This window comes from Ipomoea nil, unplaced genomic scaffold (genome assembly GCF_001879475.1).
Source record: "Ipomoea nil cultivar Tokyo-kokei standard unplaced genomic scaffold, Asagao_1.1 scaffold0164, whole genome shotgun sequence".
In the NCBI taxonomy this organism is placed as follows: domain Eukaryota; kingdom Viridiplantae; phylum Streptophyta; class Magnoliopsida; order Solanales; family Convolvulaceae; genus Ipomoea; species Ipomoea nil.
In genome coordinates this window covers 1,664,841-1,688,859 of record NW_017616592.1, presented here as the reverse complement: position 1 = coordinate 1,688,859, position 24,019 = coordinate 1,664,841, and the positions used below count along the sequence as shown (strand labels likewise).

The 24,019-nt window shown below is 40.3% G+C and overlaps 1 protein-coding gene across 1 annotated transcript; it reads right to left on the bottom strand.

The window, feature by feature from the left end:
* Positions 1–1,562: 1,562 nt before the first annotated feature.
* On the bottom strand, positions 1,563–2,666 carry LOC109175593. The gene has a single exon (XM_019324880.1). The coding sequence runs from the start codon at positions 2,664–2,666 to the stop codon at positions 1,563–1,565; it is 1,104 nt and encodes a 367-aa protein (XP_019180425.1).
* Between the last annotated feature and the right edge of the window lie 21,353 nt (positions 2,667–24,019).

The window sequence follows — 24,019 nt, the reverse complement described above, 5'->3', positions numbered from 1 at the left end:
AGGATCAAAACTGGAAAATTAACCGCACAACCGAATCTCAACATAAAGGTAATGGTACACGTCCAACTACCAATCTCCATAGAGTTGTTCCTACACGGAAACAAGCACTCTTCTATCAACAAAACTAACAATTTCTTCTCCCCAGTCAAAGCAGGTCTCTCGGGGCGATATTCCTTAGGGAACTCTTCCCTACTCCCGGTCATGTATCTCAAATACTCTTGATGTGTCAACCCCGCGTGGTTAACCCAATCCTCCTAGTCATACATATCCAATCCATCCAACGGTAGGTCAAACCAATTTGACAATTTTTGTGGTGTCAATTCTACTTTCGTGTCTCTCACATTAGAGACAATCGAAGTCACTCTATTCTTATGTTTTGTGGACAAATTCTCATAAAATTCAATCACTAAATCGGGATAAATTTCTTCTTGTATTCTCAAAAATTTCCTCAACAAACCTCGATTCTCCAATATACTCTTAAAATCTTCAGAAAAGAATTCAAGGAAAAAGGTTTTACCTCCTATTACTGAGTAGGTAGGTGCTTCCTGACTGGTTCCTTCCACTTGTTGTTTTCCCTTCACCATCGTGGTCCAACCTTGTTGTCTTGATCTTGTGAAAATTGTAGTGGATAACCCAACTAGTATTTTTCTTGTACTTAGAATGACTTGGAGAAGACACTCTTGAAGTTTCCTTGATGGAAGATGTTGATTTTGAGGAAATAGGTTTTTGGTTGAGGTTGAGGCAGTGTGCATCGAAGAAGAGAAGAAGAAGATGATGTGAAATTGGTCTCTACTTTGGAAAAAAAACCTTAAGGGTTTAGGGTGGTGGGGCTTGGCGGCGGCCCTCCAATGGCCCGCGCCAAGGTCCGTTGTCAGCGTAGCTGACACGGCCCCCAGGTCACGGACCATTACGTGGTCCGTGACCACGTTCCGTCACATGGAACAGGTCCCGTTCCGGCCCGTGGCCTAGACCCGCCACTGGGTCGGGTAACCGGGTCAGATCCGATTCAAACCCAAATTGAAATCGGTCCTTTGTCAAAACTTCAAATCGGGTCAAAATTGAACATAGTCCTTAACTTTAATAAATCTCGATTTCGTTCTCAATCCTTTGACTTTCAAATTCCTCCCGGGAATTGCTTAAGCTAAATTCTTATTCCACTTCTTTACTCGTCATTTCCTTCTTTTCTCGTTTTCACTTCTATTTCGATAAACATCTCTCTTATTTAAATCTCAATCGTTCCCTAACGATTTTTCATTCTTACTCATATCTACTTTCATTCTTCTAATTCTCGTGTTCAATAATTCGTAGCATTCAAATCTAAGCTTTTCTCTAAAACAAATTCATTTAACTTCTAAAATCCCAAAACTCTTAGATTAGCCCATCTTTTAACACCTTGCAACAACTTGTAACAATTTTTCAAGCATGCACATCTAATTAAGCATCCAAGCAAAATCAACACACTCATTCCAAGTTAGAGTGTTACCTTTCTCGAGATTGCAATCTCCGGCCTGAGTCTGTCTCATGACCATGATCCTCCCTGGTCCAGCTCCTCCGGTACGTCCTTAATGCGCTCCACCTCGTCCATGATTTCCAATCCTGTGTGGACCTCCTCTCGGTGGGTAGCCACATCCCATAGCTTGATTCAGCGCCTGGTTGCTTGGACCTCTGGGTGGCTGGCTCGGGATCGTACCATGGGATCCCTCCGTCCTCGGGGAACGACAAATAGCGGCTTTATGACCCGACTTCCCACACCGGAAGCAAACTACAACAGGCAATCCTCCACAAGTGGTCTTAGGATGATCCTTGCCACATCTCGGGCATACCGAAGCCCCCTCTCTCGGTGGTCCTCCAGCTCCAGCTCCATGTCTCATAGTCATGTTCCTCCTTTCCCCATCTCTATGGCCAAGCCTGCTCGTCGGATTGAACCTGTGTCCCTTGTTCGACTGTGCTTCCATCCCTTCATTCTTTTTCTTCATCCCTTGCATGGCATCGCGGTGCAACTGTTGAATCCTGGAGTAACCAGCAGCAGCCTCATAAGCTTCATTCAATGTAGCAAATCTCGCCGCGGAGAAGGATTTCTGAGCATCGTAGTGCAGTCCTCGGATGAACTTGCGAGCCCTACTCGCCTCGTCAGGTACCAAGGTAGGAGCAAATCGAGACAGTGCCACAAAGCGGGCATGATACTCCTGAACGGTCAAACTTCCTTGCTCGAGATGCAAGAATTCCTCATACTTGGCAGCCTTGACATGCTCTAGGTAGAATCTCTCTCTCAACACCATCTTGAACATCCCCCAGTCAAACCCTTCTCTTGCCTGAACAGCCGGTCCTTCCATGACCCACCAGTGGTCAGCCTCTCCTTGTAGATAGTATACAGCAGCCTCTACTCGCTGATCCTCTGGGCATCCTACCACGTCAAACAACTTGTCAAACGTGTGGACCCAACTCTCAAGAACTTCCAGGTCCTCCTGACCCAAGAAACACGATGGACTGTGCCCCATGATCTTTCTGGACACATCACCGCCACCGTTATTCCCACTGAGTATGGCAGCTCCTATGGTCTGGGTCAATTGGGTGAGCTGGCACAGACTCTCAGTTAAATCTGTAGATGATGACGCTCCAGGTCCTGAGGAGCGAGGAGATTCCTCTCCGACTCTTCGCGGCGGCATCGCGAAACCCTTTGAACATGACTAGAACAGATCATTCTTGTTAGCACGACTAATAAGTTAGATGATTCTAACTTCTCTAATCTTGAGACAAACTTGTAACAAGCAAATCACACAAAGCAACAAAGGCATCTCTCCTCATCTACTTTAACAACTTAACAAGAATAACTTCTCTTCTAAGCTTTAACTTTCAAACTCTTGGTTTTTCTCTCTTTCAACTTCTCTCTTTACTTCTTTACTTTACTCGAAACAGATTGAAGGTATAACAAGCACATTGGCAAATCATATAAACAAGAAACAGGTACAAACTCTTATACTTTTACATTAGCACTTTTACAAAACTTCCACTTTCAAACTTTAACTTTCAAAATCTCAACTTCTAACTTTCACTTCAACCTCTCACTGAAAACTTCTCTACTTTACTTTCAAAAGATAGATAAAAGCACTTTAAACACATTGGTAAAGCACAAAAACATATAAGTAAACACAAAGGAACTCACGATCTCACCGCGTTCCTAACCGACACTTAGAGTTTCTCTTAACTCTGATTCTCATACTCAATCACTAAACTTAGAGTCTTTCTTATCTCAATTTTCATAACTTAGGGCTCTTTCCCTATTCTTATCCCTCTTAGGATTTCCACTTAATATTCTCTTCTTATCTTGTCTTTCTTAAGACTTCAACTTAAAGGTCTTTCCTTAACTTGTCCTTCCTAGGACTTTCACTTAGAGTTTCTATACTCAATCTTAAGGGTCAAACTTCCTAAGTCTCCTGTGGTTCGTACCGCTCTGATACCAATTTGTAACACCCCACTTTTCTAACTCTTAATTACAACTCTAAACGGTCATTAACATGAACTAAGAAGCGGAAATAAAATAACTAAAAAGATAATTAGTGGGAGTGTCACCGCCACAACCACCACTCCGTGGTGATTGCACAGGCTAAAGGGGTAAAACTAGAAATAAGTTAAAAATCTGGCATCCAAATAAAATACTGGAAACATAAGGAGGAAAAACGTCACCTCAATAGTCTACAGCATCCTCAAAACCATAATATCAAAATAAGTCTAAAATCCATAACATGATCCTCAATAAAACTAGAGTTTAGACATCTCAAACTAAGAGACTAACCTAACTCGATCTCTTCTCATTGCTAGGCCCACCTGAAAGGGGTTTTGCAAGCAACACATAGACAAATAGGAAAACACCCGTTAGCACGAAGCTAAGTATAACCACACTCAACCCTGCAAAGCATTCTAGCATATACTTTGAAAACATTTGATTTCTTTATAAACAATAAACTCATCTGAACCATCTTTAGATCTAACACATACTTTCTAGGTGCTTGCACCCTATTAAATCAGCTGGCATGCTCATATATATATAAGACTGTTTACTTAAATTCATTGATGTTAGCACATCTGTTCTTGTTTTTATGGTTATTTTGAATCATCACAGTAATTAAGCTCTTTCATTTTGCTTATTTAATACATGTTTTCCTTGCTATTATCATTTTATTATGGTTCGCACTTGTTTTGAATGTTTTACGGTGTTTGTTAGTGTTTTTGAACCATTGTAGGTCAATTCTATGAGCAAGGGAAGTTCAAGGATGAGTTTGGAGCAATTTTGGACAAGTTCGGGACCCAGAGGACTCGATGCGTCGAGCGCAGCACGAAGTCGCGAGATATTTGAGTCCAATTTTGTACCAGATTCCTATTTCGTCTCAACTTTATACCTACTATAAAATCCCTCCTTCCTCAACCCTAAAAAAAGAGACGAGGAGATTTTTAGAGTTCTTTGTAGACAAGAAAGAGAGAAATCAAGAGGCTCAAGTCGTCTTTGGAAGCAAGGAGGAAGCCAAAGAGATTTGGGAGAATCGCTTGGTTAATTCTTGTACTCTTCTGATGATTTGTAATCTTTTATTCATATTTGCTATGTTTAATTTAGCCATGCTCGGCTAAATTCTTTAAGGATTTTTGGGTGAATTTGTTTATAAACCTATGTGCCTAGTTCGTTAATTTCTAAATATATTTATGTTTGGTTTTATGATTTGTGTTGCAATCTTGTTTTAATCTGTTGTTGTTGGTAGTTAAAGGCCTAAATTACTAGCTTCACAGTCATGTTTGTGTCACCAATGGGAGTTGGGGCATAAATTAGGGCACACACGATTGCACCTAATGGTTGGTCCTTGGGAAAGGGGAACTTATTAGGGGAAGTTTATTTTAGATTATTGCTCATCGGGAGATGGTAGTAATTAGGAATAATTGAATGCTGATCTTTGATCTTATTGGGTGTTTAAGCTATGGGAGTGGAAATTCACTAGGAATAGAGATTACGGGAGTAATTCGATTCCACTTTGCATTCCCATACAAATCTTAATTCCAAACCAAATATTACAAACGTTAATTGGCACTAGGTGATTAAACATTGTGACCCCAAGAATCCTATTTTGCTCTATTGTCTACAAAACCTTGCTACTTATTTTATTCTGCTTGTTATTTTATGCAATCAATCAACCTTCAAGTTTTGTTCGGACTAGTTTCATATGAGTAACCTAGTAGCTAGTGATTAGTACCCCACCTCTCTGTGGTTCGACAAACCGAATACTCCGGGTATTATTTGTTTGCCCCAAATTACAGCAATCAAATTGGCGCCGTTGCCGGGGACGGTGGCATTACGTACTGACATTAGTGAAAGTCTTACTTTAGGAGTCTAGTTCATTTTTTATTTATTTATTTATTTATTTTATTTATTTGCTAATCCATAACAAGTTCCTTGTTCTTGAGTGTGATTTTGCTTTGAATCTAAGGACTTGGCTTTTTATGCATACACGATCTCGTGGGAAAGAAGGATTATTACCTTTGAATCTTGAGATTGAGAAAAGAGCCAAGTTTCTTAGGAAACAAACTAGGATGGCACAGGTACAAGAAAACCAAGCCGGAGGGAGATCAATGTCTGACTACCTTGCTCCGGATGTTGAGGAGCATGGTAGCATCAATATTCCAAATGTGGAGGCCAATAACTTTGCGATCAATCCGGCCATACTTAGCATGGCTGCGGCAGATCGATTTGGTGGGATGCCCACGGAAGATCCCAATGCTCACGCCACCAAGTTCCTACGACTTTGTGGCACTTTCAAGATAAATGGAGTCACTCAAGATGCTGTCAGACTTAGGCTTTTTCCCTTTACACTGAACAGGGCTGAAGATTGGTTATCCTCACATCCAGATAACCATTTTGACACTTGGGACAAATTACATGGAGAATTTTTGAAGAAGTTCTATCCTATCTCCAAAACTCAAAGGATGAGAAGGGCAATTCAAAACTTTAAGCAACTGGCAACTGAGTCCCTCACTGAGTCTTGGGAGAGATTTAAGGAATTGAAGAGGCAATGTCCACACCATGGATTTCAGAGTTGGGATTTGATGATGTCTTTCTATGAAGGATTGCTGGATAATTCTAGGATTTTGGTGGATGCTTCTTCGGGTGGTTCGTTCACGATTCTAGAGCCAACACAAGCCGAGGAACTATTGGAGAAAATTGCTATGAATGGATCTACTTGGTACACGGAGAGGTCTCCACAAAAGCTTGTAGGAGGAATTCAAGATGCGGGGCAGTTAGCCGATTTGTCAACAAAGTTGGATAATGTGGTCTCCTTGGTTCAAAAACTTGCCCAAATCACCAGCCAAAATCACAATTCAGGGGATTGTATCGACGAGTTCAATTCCCAAACCTCTATGGAGCAAGTTAATATGTTGGGATATAATAGGCCTCATCAATAGTCTTACCAACCTCAAGGGACCTACCATCCTAATAATTCAAGGAACCATCCCGGCTTTTCATGGAGCAACCCAGTGGGAGCTGCCAACCCTCAACACTTTGTTAATAGAGGTCCTCTGGGTTATCAAGGTACTCAAGTTCAATCTAAATTTCCCATTTCAGAGGCCCCACCACAATCGAATACGGAAGTTTTGTTGGAAAAATTGATTAAAGGTCAGTTAGAGATTACAGAAAGGATGGATAAAATGGAAGCTCGCCAAAATATGGTTGAAAGGCAATTAGCAAATCAACCTTCTATATCAAGTACTAAAGTCACAGGGAAGTTGCCAGCTATGCCTGAAAATCCAAGGGAGCATGTAAATGCAATTGTTACAAGGAGTGGCAAAGTACTTGAAGAGCAACCTCTTCCAATCAAAGCATCAATTCCTAAAAAGATAGTTGAGGAGAAGATTGAAGAGATACTTGATGGTATAGAAGATGAGCCAGTTGTTGTGCAAAATAATCCACAAGTTCAAAAGGAAGTAGAGAAACCTGTGAGAAGGTATGTACCCCCATTGCCTTTTCCTCAAAATCGTGAAACAACAAAAGAAAGTAGGTGGAAAAAGTTTTTGGAGATTGTTGAGAGTTTGAAAGTTTCAGTTCCCTTACTTGATTTGCTTTCACAAGTTCCCTCTTATGGAAAATTTTTGAAAGAGATTCTAGCTAAGAAAAAGAAATATGGGGAACGAGAGATGGTAGCTGTGGCACAAGAGTATCAAGCGTTGACCCCGGGAATTGGGAGGAATATACCTAAGCATAGAGATCCGGGGAAGTTCACAATTCCTTGTGTGATTGGAGGCCGACCTTTAAAGGGATCCCTTTGTGATTTAGGAGCTAGTGTGAGTGTTATGCCTCTTACTCTTTGTCAAGGGTTAGGGTTGGGAGAACCAAAACCAATCCAATTCACCTTAGAAATGGCGGATAGATCCATCGTAAAGCCTATTGGAATTCTTGAAGATGTCCCAGTTCGTGTGGACAAGTATTTTGTGCCTTGTGATTTTATTGTGATAGATGTCCGAAGGAACCTAGACGTTCCACTCATTTTGGGGAGACCCTTCCTAGCCACTATTGGAGCAATGATTGATGCAAGGAAAGGGTCCATGATTTTTGACTTTGGGGAGGAAAAAGTGGAATTTAATGTTCTTGATGAGCCAAAAATCATTGAATGCAAGTCAATTTTGCACATCGACCCTACTCTCAAGGTGACACATGATGAGTATTTGCATTTGAAGAGTCTATGGGGTGATGAGATCAAACTCGCAGATCAACCAGGATGAGCATTCCATAACCAGGTTAGGTCGAGCTAGCGACGTTAAACTTAGCGCTTCATGGGAGGCACCCCATGTTATCTTTTATTTATTTCATATTTATTGCTTTCTAGTTCGTGATTATTAGTTTTCTCTTTTCTCTTGTTCTACTTTTCTTTTATTTTGCATCAGGGATGATGCAAAGTTTTAAGTGTGAGGGGGAGGAATCATTAATTTGGGGATATTTCTAAATTTTTAAATTTTTTTTTTAAATTTTTTTGCTTTTGCTTGGATGACTCATATGCTATTTTTGGTGAATAAGTTATTTGTCTTGGCATGCAGTTACAATTATTCTCTCTTGTTGGTTTGTGGTTTGTTTTAGTGGTGCTCGCTGCATCTCAATTTGTGATGGATGATTTGAGGTGTAACACATATTTGATCTATTCCCTTGCCAATAGCTTTGTTAACCACTTAATAATTGGATTAATTCTTGATCTTGTGTTATGCATTGCTAGTGAAGGCTTATGTGAGATTCCGGTCATGGGTGTTTTGCTAGAACTTGCCTCATTACTCCCTAAGTGATGTCTAAGTTTTTCATGTTTTGAAGTGATTTAGGCCATTTTTGTTTAGCCATACCCTTTAAACCTGTCCCTATATATATTTTATCTTTCGTATCCCCATTGTGCCTTTTGTTTGTTCAAATAAGTGCTAAGCACTTATCCCCTCTTTGTGATTGTTTTTCTTTGATTTACCCCATTATTATAACCCTTAGCCCGTGGCCAAATATTTCCCTTCCACCCTTGAGAGAATGAAACTTTTATCTTTATCTTTTCCGTATGAAGAGTTTTATGGAGTTGTGCTACGAAAAAAAAAAAGCAGCTAGTGTTACAAATGTTCAAGTGTGGAGGTCATGAAAGTTTGGATTAAAATTATCTTGCTATATCCAAAAGAAGTCCAAAGACAAAGAAAAGAATGAGAAAAAAAAAAGATTGAAAGTTTTTGAGTTTGGATCCCCACTTTACCAAAGAGATGCTAAGTTCTTAAAAGAAATTTGCTCCTTGGAATTAAGATTATCTCATCTCTTCCAAATTTTGAAAAGTTTAGATAAATTGTGACATTCTCTCTTTTTGATTAATTTTTTCATACCACTTCTTTGTTAGCTATCACCCGTAGCCCCATTATAAACTAAATAAAGTCCTATTTGATCTTAGCATGAATTCTTAGATTTGATCTAGGGGAGTATGAAGGGCAAGCCTATGGGCTCTCATTCATGAGCCGTGTCTTGCATAATCTCAACTGAGTATTTGTGCACATTTGATCCTCACATGCTTTAAATTCTTGGTGCTTGGTTATTGGCTTGGAAATGGGTCTCTTATGTGCCAAACTAATTTGATTCTTGAAACTTGTTGTTTTGTAGCAAGTTGGTTGGTGGTTTGAAAGGTTGTGCAAGAGAGAGCATGAGTAATTTGTATGTTTTGACTTGTGATTTTATTCCTTAGTTTTGCTTGAGGACAAGCAAAAGCTTAAGTGTTAGGTGGTGATGTTAGCACATTTGTTCTTGTTTTTATGGTTATTTTGAATCATCACAGTAATTAAGCTCTTTCATTTTGCTTATTTAATACATGTTTTCCTTGCTATTATCATTTTATTATGGTTCGCACTTGTTTTGAATGTTTTACGGTGTTTGTTAGTGTTTTTGAACCATTATAGGTCAATTCTATGAGCAAGGGAAGTTCAAGGATAAGTTTGGAGCAATTTTGGACAAGTTCGGGACCCAGAGGACTCGACGCGTCGAGCCAAAGGCTCGACGCGTCGAGAATTTCCAGAAAGGTTTATGATCGAGACCAGCAGGTCTCGACGCGTGGAGAATTGGCTCGACGCGTCGGGCGCAGCAGGTCTCGACGCGTGGAGAATTGGCTCGACGCGTCGGGCGCAGCACGAAGTCTCGAGATATTTGAGTCCAATTTGAGTCCAATTTTGTACCAGATTCCTATTTCGTCTCAACTTTATACCTACTATAAAATCCCTCCTTCCTCAACCCTAAAAAAAGACACGAGGAGATTTTTAGAGTTCTTTGTAGACAAGAAAGAGAGAAATCAAGAGGCTCAAGTCGTCTTTGGAAGCAAGGAGGAAGCCAGGGAGATTTGGGAGAATCGCTTGGTTAATTCTTGTACTCTTCTGATGATTTGTAATCTTTTATTCATATTTGCTATGTTTAATTTAGCCATGCTCGGCTAAATTCTTTAAGGATTTTTGGGTGAATTTGTTTATAAACCTATGTGCCTAGTTTGTTAATTTCTAAATATATTTATGTTTGGTTTTATGATTTGTGTTGCAATCTTGTTTTAATCTGTTGTTGTTGGTAGTTAAAGGCCTAAATTACTAGCTTCACAGTCATGTTTGTGTCACCAATGGGAGTTGGGGCATAAATTAGGGCACACACGATTGCACCTAATGGTTGGTCCTTGGGAAAGGGGAACTTATTAGGGGAAGTTTATTTTAGATTATTGCTCATCGGGAGATGGTAGTAATTAGGAATAATTGAATGCTGATCTTTGATCTTATTGGGTGTTTAAGCCATGGGAGTGGAAATTCACCAGGAATAGAGATTACGGGAGTAATTCGATTCCACTTTGCATTCCCATACAAATCTTAATTCCAAACCAAATATTACAAACGTTAATTGGCACTAGGTGATTAAACATTGTGACCCCAAGAATCCTATTTTGCTCTATTGTCTACAAAACCTTGCTACTTATTTTATTCTGCTTGTTATTTTATGCAATCAATCAACCTTCAAGTTTTGTTCGGACTAGTTTCATATGAGTAACCTAGTAGCTAGTGATTAGTACCCCACATCTCTGTGGTTCGACAAACCGAATACTCCGGGTATTATTTGTTTGCCCCAAATTACAGCAATCATTCATCCACATATAAACTTCTCAATTAACTTAACAAGCAATTCATGCTTACAGATTGGATCATGCTAATAAACCATATAACTGGTATTCTCATGCTTTCATATTCTCATCTCATAATTCAATAAACAAGACGATTATAAATCAACATTCTCATTATGTACTCTCATTCGATACTTTACTCAAATGCAATCTCGTGCAACAATGTACTCATACTCATATGCAATCTCGTGCAATACTATAAACATACTCATATGCAATCTCGTGCAATACTATAAACATACTCATATGCAATCTTGTGCAACAATATACTCATACTCATATGCAATCTCGTGCAATACTATAAACATACTTGTAACACCCCGTGTTACGGCCTCTAACCCCGTACTAATTATTTAATTGATTCTGTTAATAATAATTAGAAAGGATCTAATTGGGTTAGGATTCCCTTTAATTAATTGATGTGGCCCACAATGGATCACATACCTTTATCCTTAAACCCAAATCCTTAATCCTATAAGGAATAGGATAAGTGGATCCTTACTATTCAGACCCTAGTTGGGACCCCTATATATATATATATATATATATATATATATATATATATATATATATATATATATATATATATATATATATATATATATATATATATATATATATATATAGGGACTTAGGAAGCATTTAGAAACCCTACCACAATTAATTCTACCACACAAGATATTCCCAGGGAAAAACCTACAAAGGAATCCCCTGCCACCAAACATAGGAGAATCCACGGAAAGAAGATCTTAGAGAAAGAACCTTAGTAGCCAAGGATATTGATTAAGGCTAAGAGGTAACCCATGTCTCAACAAAACCTATTTTCCTTGCTATATCTTATTCATTGGCTCCCCTGATATATGATTATGTGCTTGAGTCTTGATAGAGCTTTGCCTAGGGTTTATATTGTGTTTATGTGATAATCTCAATGTTTCTATGATGATCTTGATGCTTATATGATAATCTTGATGTTTATACGATAATCTTGATGTTTATGTGATAATCTTGACGTCCTCGTATTTTGATTTGTCTAGAACCCTTTCTAGGATTGATATATGGTTTCTTGCATTTCTTGACGTTCTTGCATAATTGGGAATTGAGTCTTGAATCTTGCTGTATTAGGAGCATGAATCTAGGATTTAATTGTGTTAAAGTCATGGGGTAACTCGTTGTAATGTTTCTGTTTGTTGTTACGTGTTGGAATGTGTTTAGTCCCGTCTTGCGTGTTAATTGATTAATTCCCAAGTTTGGAAAGTTATGCCTATCGTGTTATTCCAGTGGGGGGGTAAGTGGGGGAAAGGAGTCCCCACCACTTACCTGCCAAAGCTGCCCAGGATTCCAGCGGGCAGCCGGCGACCCGCTGGAATTGTCGTCGCCCCCAGGGGGCGACCGGCCGGTGAAGTCTCCCCCGTCGGCCACCCGCTGGAAGGTGGCCGGGGCAGCGCGGTTTGGTCCCGTTTTGTGTTTTCCCCGTGCCCCGTTGTACCCCGTCGGTGTTTGTGAGTCTAGTTTGATGTATCGCGTACCGTTCTTAGTATAAAAGAGTCTTGTGTGTTGCATGTGAGTGGAATTGGTATCCCGTTGGCCTAGGAGGAAGTTGTATGATCCCGTAGGAGCGTCGTGGGTGGATTAATGTCATTTGTTAGGGATGAGTTATGTTGGGTTACGTGTTCCCTGATGATTCCCCCTTGTTATGTGTTAATGTGGGTTGCTTGTTGATTGGCTTCGATGTTGTTGTGCATGATTACCCAATTGGTTGCGATCAATTGGCTATAATGACTATCTGGTTGGTTGAGAACAACCAGGTATTAATCCGATCGGTTGAGAACGGTCGGCTATACAAGCAGTTGGATTGGTTGAGAACAATCGGCTGTTATATTAATAGGGCTGCGGTCCATAGTCTGGTTGCGATCGGACATATATGATAATAGGGCTGCGGTCCATAATTTGGTTTCGATCAAACATTTATGATACGAATGAGCTACGGTTCATTGATTGGTTGCGATCAATCGTTTGGTTCTTCCTTGTGCTGCGGTACAAGTTAAAGTGCTGTGGAGCCATGTCAGAGCTGTACACACTGACCCCTTGGTAATGGAACTCAAGGTTCGGGTCATATGAATGGTTTTGCGACACCGCCATATGTGTGGGCACAAATGCGTGTCTTGTTGTTGATTGTGTGACTGTGATGATAACTGGGTATCGATATTGTTTGTATTGTGTAGTCTTGTGACCTTAGGGTGCATGCTAGAATCTTTATGTTTAGTTATATTTAATGTATCTGCTATTGCTTGTTGAGTCTGTCATCGGATTTAAACTAGAGTTACTCAGGATTATATATGTATTCCAGTTTCAAAATGAGTTTCTTATATCTACCTATATTGTACTTAACGCGTTAGAGTGGGTTACCAGCATTGTTCGCTGACGGTTGTTATACTGAATGTTTTTCAGGTCATGATCTTTAGCTTCGAAGCGCGCTAGTCAGAGCCTTGGACCTAGCTTATTTAGTAGTGGCCTGCGTGTCTTGGGTTTGTACCGAATATTGATTTGAGGATTTCTTATGCTTAGTTAGTTTAGCCTGTGCACCTAGGTTCTCAAACCTAGATGTGGCATAGCACCCCGACTCTTATGGATAGTTTTATGCTCTATTTGGGATTTAATCAATGGATTCGCCTTTATTTTATAAGTTTTAAATACCTTGAAATTTAGGGGTGTTACAATACTCATATGCAATCTCGTGCAATACTGTAAACATACTCATATGCAATCTCGTGCAATACTATAAACATACTCATATGCAATCTCGTGCAATACTATATAAACATATTCTTATGCAATCCCGTGCAATACTATAAACATACTCATATGCAATCTCGTGCAACAATATACTCATACTCGTATGCAATCTCGTGCAATACTATAAACATACTCATATGCAATCTCGTGCAATACTATATATATAAATACTCATACACTCTTTATAAAAATAGAGTACTTTCTGTGGAGGTCTCTTTCTTACTTTCTTGAGTCTCTCTTGACTCTATTTCTTTCTCTTGAGTCTCTTTTGACTCTCTTTCTTTCTCTTGAGTCTCTTTTGACTCTCTTTCTTTCTCTATACTCGTAGACGGCTTAGGGTTTCACCGAAGCGTGAATTACCCCATCGGGAACGGCATAAATCTGACCAAATATCTCCTACCGTCTACGGAACCAATCTCGTGGTTCAAACTCTGTGGAATCAGGTATCGAACTATTAGTGTGCACACCCCCTAACCAGGATTCCAAGCCTGGCAGGAAGTTTCCAACCTCGTAACGTGGGAATATGCCGCGTCACATATACTGGGACCGCAATGTCCATAAATATCTCCCGAGAGGACATAGTCCAAACGGTATCCTCCAAAACCTCACCGATATATATAATACATAAATATATCTCTCATGCATGCAACAATTATACTACTTCTCAATGCATCAAAGAATGATATACCACATGCTTATGGTTTTTGAAAGTATTCTTGGGCTCACGTTGCCCCCTTATGCATTTTTGAAATATGACACATGTGAAATGTCAAAATGCCTTATAACATGCTTCTAAACCATGTATAAAATAACATGAAATACTTAAGACTATAACGTCATGCTCGGTTTGCAACATAGCAAATTCTATACATTCTATCAACAAAATATGCTTCATTTCTCATTGATCAAATATCTCAATCTAGTCATGCTTTCATAATAAATCATATTCTCAAATGATCATGCTTCTTTACTCAATAAAAAATCATCTGATCACATAGTCAAATAATTCTTCATACATAGTAACTTAGCAAATATATACCCTGTGTAGCAAATCTTCACTAATTACTTCATAACATACTCGTTTTTAATCCAAATTCAACGAAATCAAAGCCAAAATGTGCGCCGAGACGGTTCCGAAGAGCCGAGCCACAAGGGCCTGTAACACTCTGTAACACCCCGTGTTACGACCCTAAAACCAATTAAATCGTTTAATCAATTGCCCAAAGGCAGGATTGAATTACAATAATTAATTTAGAAGAGGCCCACCATAGCCCGTGGGCCCCCACCCCTAAAACCTAACCCTAGCCCTAAAAGGAATAGAATTAGCAAGCCCATTATACTAGACCCTAATTAGGACTCCTAAGAATATAAATAGGGGACATAAGAGGCACCTAGAACCCCCACAACAATAATCTCTCACCACCCAAAGAGTTCCAAGAATTCCCTTAGAAGAAATCAAGAAAACAATAAAGCTTAAAGAAAGACCCTTCATAGCCAAGGAATTTATTAAGGCTAAGAGATAACCCATGTCTCAACAAAACCTATTTTCATAGCTATGTTTCCCCTCTTAGGATTCCCCCCATATTCTTGTGCAATTGGTGATTCGTTATAATGATCTTGATAATTGGTGTTATAATTCCATGGGTGATCTTGATAGGTTCTTGATGATTAAATGGTGTTCTTGATGTTCTTGATGATTATGTGATGTTCTTGATGATTATATGATGTTCTTGATGCTTATGTGCTTTTCCCACCGAATCTCGATATTAAAAGATGAATCGCGTTCTTGTTGATTTAAAAGTGATTAGAACCCTAGGTTGTATTGTGGAATTCGTATGGTATTGTTCTTGATATGTTGGGTGGGAATTTGCATGTTTTGGGGATTGATTATGTTAGGAAAGCATGATAGGTTATGTGTCGTATGTTTCTTGATTTCGATCCGTTAATTGTCTACGTGTTGTTGTCGGTTGCGTTTGAAAGTGTCTAAGCATGGTTTCGGGTTCCACAAAGGTTCCCGGGGCGTTTTTAGTGAAAAAGAGTCAGTGGGGGTAGGTGGGGGTAGGGGACCCGCCACCTACCCGCGGCCAAGGAGGGCAGCTCCGGCAGCGGGCAGCCGGCGGGCGGGCAGCTGCCCACCGGGCACCCGCTGCCCGGAACAGTAACACCGGCGGGCAGCCGGCGGGTGAACCCCCACCCACCGGCTACCCGCTGGAAATTCCCACACTTTGGGATCCCGGCTTCCCCGTTTGATGTTCTCCCGACCCCCATGGTGTCCTAACGGATCCCTCCCATCGTGCCTATGTCTAGTTTGATGTTCGGGTACCGTTCGTAGGTCGAATGAGTCTTATATACTGCATGCTAGTTGGATTGGTACCCCATTGGCCTAGGTATAAGAAGTATGAACCCCTTAGGGCTATTCTTAGTTGTGGGTAACCACGTATAGGTTCGTTATACGATTTCTCCCCTTCCCAATGTGTTAATGTGGGTTGTATGTGCTTGCTATGTGTTATGTGTGCATGTTACCCCGATGTGGTTGAGATCAATCGGGCTATATGGGCAGTCGGATGGGCTGAGAACCATACCGGCTGTTAACCAGGCTGGTAGAGACCGGTCAGGTATATAAATATTACATAGGACTGAGGTCCACTATACGGGCAGTTGAATGGGTTGAGAACCATCCCAACTGTTAACCAGGCTGGTAGAGACCGGTCAGGTATATAAATATTATATAGGACAGAGGTCCACTATACGGGCAGTTGAATGGGTTGAGAACCATCCCAACTGTTAACCAGACTGGTAAAGACCGGTCAGGTATATAAATATTACATAGAGCTGCGGTTCATCGGTCGGTTGCGATCAACCCCTCCGTATTGTGAGACGGGGCAGGGTGCTGTGGGGCCGTGTCAGAGCTATATGCGCTGACCCTCATGTATGGGCATGCGATTGGTCCTGTGGCGCCAACAAAGTGTGCTATATGATGAGATAAGAAGGATTGATGTTGTGACTGTTATGGAAACGTGACCATAGGATTCTTGCTAGTAAACTATACATGTTTAATTGTGATTATTGGTTGTGTTTATCTATAACTGTGCCCTATGTCGAGAATCGTATATACTTGGTTATGACTGTAGATTGTGTGTACCCCTATTTGTCGAGTCGGTTCCCTGATTTGAAAGCTAGAGTCTCTTAGGATATATCTTCATGCTTCGAAATGACTTTTCGTATATCTATGTATATATATATATATATATATATATATATATATATATATATATATATATATATATATATATATATATATATGTATTGTATTTCAACGCGTTGGAGTGGGTTACCAGCATCTCTCGCTGAACAGATATATTTGGCTTTCAGGCACAGAAGAATAAGTCACTGGAGTGCGCTAGATCTTGGAGCGTAGAAGTAGATAGTTTCCCTTTCGGCCTGCGTGCCATGTTATGCATTTACTTTATTAAGGATATTAGTTAGTTGGCCTGTGCACCTGAGTTCTCTAGCTCAGGTGTGGCATAGCACCCTGTACTCTTTATGTTACGTTTTTGGGAATTAATGAGATTTCACCTTTATTTTATAAGTTTTAAATGTCCTGAAAATCTGGGGTGTTACACACTCGGCCCGAAACGACACGTAGCTGAGCCACAAGCGCCCGGCCACTGCACAGATTCTTCTCTGAATCAAAGTCAGGGACCTGGGGCGGGACTCCTCATGGTCCGCCCCATGTACCCTACTACTCCACCGGGACTAGGCGGCGGTCCTCCTCTAGGGCCGTGCCCTAGTCCCGTGCCACTACGGATCTAGCCGGCAGCCCTCCTGATGGGCCGCGGCTAGGGCCGTGAGTCTGATCTGGTGCACACTGTGTGTGCACCAGGAGGTTTTCTCATATGCAAAACTCAACGAAACAAGTCCAAAACAATCTCAACAACTCACAGGCAAATACTAGATCACTTTTAAGCATAAACACAACAAAATCTCATAATTTCTACTCAATATAAAGGCTTCACAGAGCCAAATTCAAAGAGGAATCCATGGGGTTATACCTCTTGCAGTTCTTCTTCTAGCTTGGATCTCTTCTTCCTCTCTATCTAGCTAGTGCCTCCTTCACCACTGTGATGTTGTTTTCTCCCTTTCTCTTGGCAGACAAAAATATTTGGAGAGGCAAAGAATGAGATCCGGGAATCAAAATGGAAAATGTGTGGTTTTATAGGGTGCAAAACCCTACTCATGATTGATGGAGGGCAAAATGGTAAAAACTTGCATAAAATGTGTTTCTCAGCAAAGTCTTTTGGAATGAAATGGTTCACCTTGTATCATGGACCAATGGTAGAAATGCTAACTTTAAATACTTTGGGGTTGAAAATGAATTTTCTCAAAAGCTATTTGGATGAACACTTGTATAAAATCTTTTTGAATTCTCCCGATCACACTCAGATAAATTTCTCGATTTAAATCTTGGTACGCGAAGTACCCGAAAACTTAGGAATTTCGAATAAAAATCAATTTTGGTGTCGAATTAATTTATAACGTGACGAAAATAATTTCTTCAAATACCAATTAATCGCAAAAATTTTTAATGGAGTGAAAATGACCGTTTTGGAATTTCTTAATACTGGATTTATGAAATGAAATTTTGGGTTGTTACATTGGCAGTGAGCTGTGATCTCATTTGGACTTTGGAGCATATTTTAAATTATGAAGTATTAGTTTGTTAGACTTGTGATTTTTATTACTTATGGACATTTGATTTTGAAATCTTTATGTGATTGAATGTTTTAACTAGTAATGTGTTTTTAGTGTTAAAATTTTTGAGTTTAGGCTAATATTTTTAAGAAATTACAGCCCGTTCAGTAATAAAGTTCGGTTAAAAATAACCGACCCAAAATTTCGGTTTTCGGTCGATTCAGTTATGAGTATTGCATCGGTTATTTCTTTCGGTTATGCGGGGATAAAATTTTTCGGTTATTAACCGAAAACCGATCGAAACCGACCGATGCTCACCCCTAAGTGTAATCCTGCCATACTTAAACCTCCTTAATTCTTGCTTATTATACAAATTAAATCTATTCCTTATTTATGTTGAGTATGCAGTACCATTTTTGCGCTTGTTTACATTTAAATCAGCACATGCATTAATTTCATAAGCATACATCTAATACATCCATCTAAATACATCCTATGGCTAGATTTTGTACTCATGTTTGTATTTTAAGGGTGTTTGCATGTGAATTCATATATATATATATATATATATATATATATATATATATATATATATATATATATATATATATATATATATATATATATATATATATGATGTCTTTAATGAGGTGTTGATGGTGTGTTGGCATTACATTGTTGATGTTGGGTGTTCTGGTACCGTGTTGTTGTTTGAAAATGGAGATTGATCTCAATTTTGTGTTGTAGATGAATTCTGGGAGGCTAGTGTCTCGGATCATAATTTTGGCGTGCGCCCGGCTAGCCCCGCTCTTTGTGATAGGCTATGGATGGCGGGCTCTTGAAGCCTGCCATCCACAACTGAGGTTCCGCCGCTTGGTTCCGTGTAGCCACGAGGCCTTGTAGCAGAACACTTGTGTTCTACTACTGGGGTCTGGTCACGGCTTGGTTTTGCGGGTCCGGGTGACTCGTGAGGTCCGGGGACATGTTCCGGTTGAGCCTAAGTGTCAATGCGTTATGTGTACAAAATTCATTTTCAAAATAAAGCATGATCTACTATTTTTACTAAGTGTGGTTAAAGTATGATTTGCTATACAAGTTGAGCATGTAGATGAATTCTGGGAGGCTAGTGTCTGGGAGGCTAGTTTTGTGTTGTAGATGAATTCTGGGAGGCTAGTGTCTCGGATCATAATTTTGGCGTGCGCCCGGCTAGCCCCGCGCTTTGTGATAGGCTATGGATGGCGGGCTCTTGAAGCCTGCCATCCACAACTGAGGTTCCGCCGCTTGGTTCCGTGTAGCCACGAGGCCTTGTAGCAGAACACTTGTGTTATACTACTGGGGTCTGGTCACGGCTTGGTTTTGCGGGTCCGGGTGACTCGTGAGGTCGGGGGACATGTTCCGGTTGAGCCTAAGTGTCAATGCGTTATGTGTACAAAATTCATTTTCAAAATAAAGCATGATCTACTATTTTTACTAAGTGTGGTTCAAGTATGATTTGCTATACAAGTTGAGCATGTCAAATATGTGTTGAAATCATCATGGGTGTGGCTATGTTCTTTATGTTCTGATTATAAATGTCAAATGTTGGCATATGGGCATGATTTAGAATACTTGATTCGTTATAGTGTGTGCGTAGGTGTATGCACAAGTGTGCTTGCATATATATATATATCTATACTTCCCCATTTTCATATAATCAAAACCTATGTTTTACATACTTATAATCACCAATCTATTGTAGAAACTTACCTATATATGTTATTCCCTTTTCAACTTACAAATACTTGGTTTCACTTATCTATCTTTCCCAAATGAAACTTATGTTACAATCATTTATTCCCTCCCTTGATTTTAAAAAGCTATATCTATATCTTATTTAAAAGCCCATGTTTTTGTGTGAAGCTTATTTGGAAAGAAAGGATTTTAAATGCTTATACCACTCATATTTTCAAAGTGTGAGGAAATGTATATTTTTGGAGGACCGGATTGGACTATGGTCCTTTCGGAAGAAATGATGAAATGAAAGTCCGGTAGAAAACATCCTAGACATTTATGATATGAAGTAACTTGGTAGAAAACATCCCGGGCTACTAGGGCCTGAGCTATTGCTCGTTTGGCTTGAAATCCTAGTTAGGGGGTATGCACACTAAAGGTAGCGGTCCTGATTCCAAATGAGATTTGAGGGGGAGAAAATTAGGTTAAGCAGAGAGTTGTTGTTCCCGGAGTAGCGTCATTCACACATGGTGATGGCCCTACATCCCTATGATTATGATTGAGATTCATTGAGTATGATTGAGATTGATGATGTTCCTCCAGTATTATTATAAAAGAAATCCTACTTTCTTGAGAGTGAGAGTGTTGGTATTAATAATAGGTTTTGAGAACTATCTATCTATGATACTCTACATTTGCATATGGCTATGATTTGAAAAGATGGATTTCACTTAACCTTTCGAGCTTACTTACTATGGTGGCCTGGTATAAAATTAGTATTGTGACACCCCAAAAATCCATATTCAATCCATGGATTAATTGAGTAACTAATCCTATTTTATTTGAAGAGTTAATTCCTAAAATCCTGATTTTTAATACTCAAGGACTAGTATTTGACTAGTCAACCTTAAAGTTGTGTTGTACCTTGAGCTTTGAGGTGAGTTCCCTTGTTCCTTACACTTTCTAAGGGTTAGTAGTAAGGGTATTCTTGACTTTTCACCAAGAGTTAGTATTGTAACCTAACCTAGAAGACTTCTTCATTTCATTCCCTACAATTCTTAGAAATTAGCTCTACCTTCTCTCTAGAAAAGAAGTGTAGCTTATTCTCCAAGCCAAGTTGAGACCCTTGTCAAGATTCCAAGATTTGCTTCCAAGATTCAACCTTTCACCTATTTGGGCATCTAGGAGGGTAAGATCTAAGTTCATCTTGTGTTTTTGGTTCCATCTTAGTTGTCTTTTTCTTAAAGGTAGGATCTTTATGATCTTTTGGTTTGATCTTGAAGTAGGTTTGGAAAGTAAGCCTTGTGGGGAGCTTGTTGTGGTGTAAAGTGAAGTCTTTTGGTCTACAAGAGGTAACCCATGCTCTACAAAACCTATTTTGCTTACCTATAGGTGATTTCTTGGATTCTACATGTGTTTTGCTATGAAATGTGAGGGTTTATGCATTTGTCTGGTGATATTGCATATCTAGAGCTTGTGTTTAGGGTTCCTTTGTGCCATTGCTTGGCATTTTCCATGATTCAAGTCATTTTGTTGTGTTGGGTGAGATTTGGCATGTTTTGGACTTGAATTTGTGTTTGGAGAAGAAAATCCCCGAAGGGATCTTTTTGCACAGGAGTATGTACCCGCGGGCGGAAAGGCGGGGAGAGCCCTACCCGCCGCCCAACCGCCAGTACATAGGCTTGTGGGTAGTGTACCCGCGGGCGGAACCACGGGTAGGGGCCTACCCGTGGGTCCACCCGCGGGGAACACAATGGTGTTGAGATGGGATTTGTTCCCCGTGATTCTTTTGACTCGGTATTTGGTCTTTTGACTTCCCGTTGTTCTTTTGTGGAACTATTTGAGTGTCTTCTTGATGTTTTGTATGTCTAGAACTATATGGTAGGTATCCATGTAGGACTTTGGTGTCTTGAATCGTGCTAAGTGTTCAACATTGTGTTTCGTTGGACCAAGAGGTGTCTTGTGTGTTCCTCGGAACTATCTTGTGTTTCCCCGTTGATAAGCATGCTAGTTTGTTGTCTTAATGCTAGCGTGTGTGTTGTTTGTACCTTCCGTTTGGTTGATGATAACTTGTGTTATTCACCGTTGTTGTTGTTGGGTTGTGACCTGTTCCTTGATTGAGTATGTTTCATACCTTCGTTGTGATCCGTTGTTTGACTCTTGTTGAGTTGTGGTGCGTGTGTGGCTTTACCTGGATTGCACGATTAGTGGTATGGGACACTAGTCACCAAGGTATTGCAGCGATCCTCGTGGTGGCCGTGACGTGATTATGGAGTTGTGGCCTTTGTGTAAGGTTCACGTTTTTGGGGGATAACATGTGTTATCTGGGCATGTGTTGCCGTGTACGGTACCTTGTGTACTATGAATTGGTGGTCTCGTTGGTTGTCGTTGGTGGGGGACGACGGTCCCGGGGGAATAAGGTTGGACTAAGAAGTACAGGGGTCCTGGAGGTAATGATTGGAAGAAGATATAAGGTTGGGGGTAGCCATAAGGTTGGAACATGGCATAAGGAAGGCATATAAACTCGTGATGGGTGATGTTGCGAGGGCTTGTATAGCCGGCGTTGTGGGTTCTTCTCTCGTGACGTGTGTAGTCACGGAGGCATGTGTTGCCGTTGGGTGAGTCTTATTCCTTTGCGTTGTGGTTAACCTTTGTGGTTTGAGATGTGTTCCCGTGTTATCTTTGAGAGTGATGAGTCTTGTGTTGACTGTTGATCTTGGTTTTGACTTATATATATGTATTCCGTTTCGAAAATGGTTTTACACCTTATATCTATCTATGTATGATATTTCACATGTATTGGTGGGTTACCAGCATTTATCGCTAACCGGGCGTCGTCCCAATGTTTATCTTTGTATCTTTCAGGTGATGTTTAGACGAGCGCGATGTCTAGTAGTGCCTGGTAGCTTAGTACCCTCATCCTTGTTTAGTGGCCTGTCCGCCAATGTAGTTTTAGACTGATGTTTTGGGATAGATGTATACACTTGCAGATTGTTTGCCGTAGCGTTTACCGTGTTTGGTCGACGTGGCGTGACACCCCGTTCGGATTTCTTTTATCCAGTTCTCGTTTTTATCTTCCGCTGTGCTAGTTTTGTTGTTTAATCTCCATGTGTGAAGGCTTTTATATAGGTCTTGTTTGGGGGGTGTTACGGTTGGTATCAGAGCCTTGGTTTTGAGCCTAGGAAGAGTTAAGTCTAGACTTTCTAAGTGGTTAAGTGTGTTTTGAGACCTCTATGCGACCTTAAGAAGCTAAGTGTTAGGCTTAGGACTCTAGGTTGCACGATGAGCTGTGTGTTGCCTTCTGTTCTTTGCTTGTTTGCTATCTTTTGGTAACCTCGTTGTTGTAGCAGAAGTCTGTGATGCCTCCTCGCCAGCGATTCGCAACGTTTGAAGACGTGAGTGAAGTGGTTAAGAAATCTCGGTTAGCCGAATCTAGCAATGCTTCTGGGGTGATTGAACGGTGGATCCGGAGTGGCACGTCCACAAGAGTAAGTCCTAGTGCAGCTACCTTGCCAGCATTCCGAGATGTAAGAGGGCATGGGAGGATAGAGGTTCACCATCCAGCGGAAGGGTCATCCCAAAAGAGGGTGCTTACCTTAAGTGAAGTTCGAACAAGTGACAAGTTAGTATTATTATTATGTGGGTCAAATTCTTTCTTAAAACAAAGCAAATCAATTACGTTGCTTCTTCTCCTCAATTCGTACAGGACACCGAGTCATGCGGCTGCAGCATTCACAGGAATTTGTCATGCGGCTAAAAAAATGGAAAATGGGTGGTGGAGGTTCATTTGAGTTTATTTTAAGAATAGTATAAATAGTAAAAGTTTTTCGATTGTAAAACGTTCATTCTTTCCCCTAGATTATTCTTTAAAGTTGTTGTCAATGTCCATTCGTGACTAATTTCTAATATTCTTCTAAGTTATTTGATATAATTATTTGCTATATTAGATAATGTTGTGCTATAAATTATTCTAATATTCAGTAGTGGTAGGGAATACCCCAACCGATATGCTTTCATCCTTTTGTTCTTATTTGTGCAGGTTGCAGGTCGGATTTCTTAGAAGAACCCGGTCGGTTCCCGACCGGGCATCACCCGACCGGCGTCGTCGACCACCGAGCGGTAGCCCTTAGGCGAGA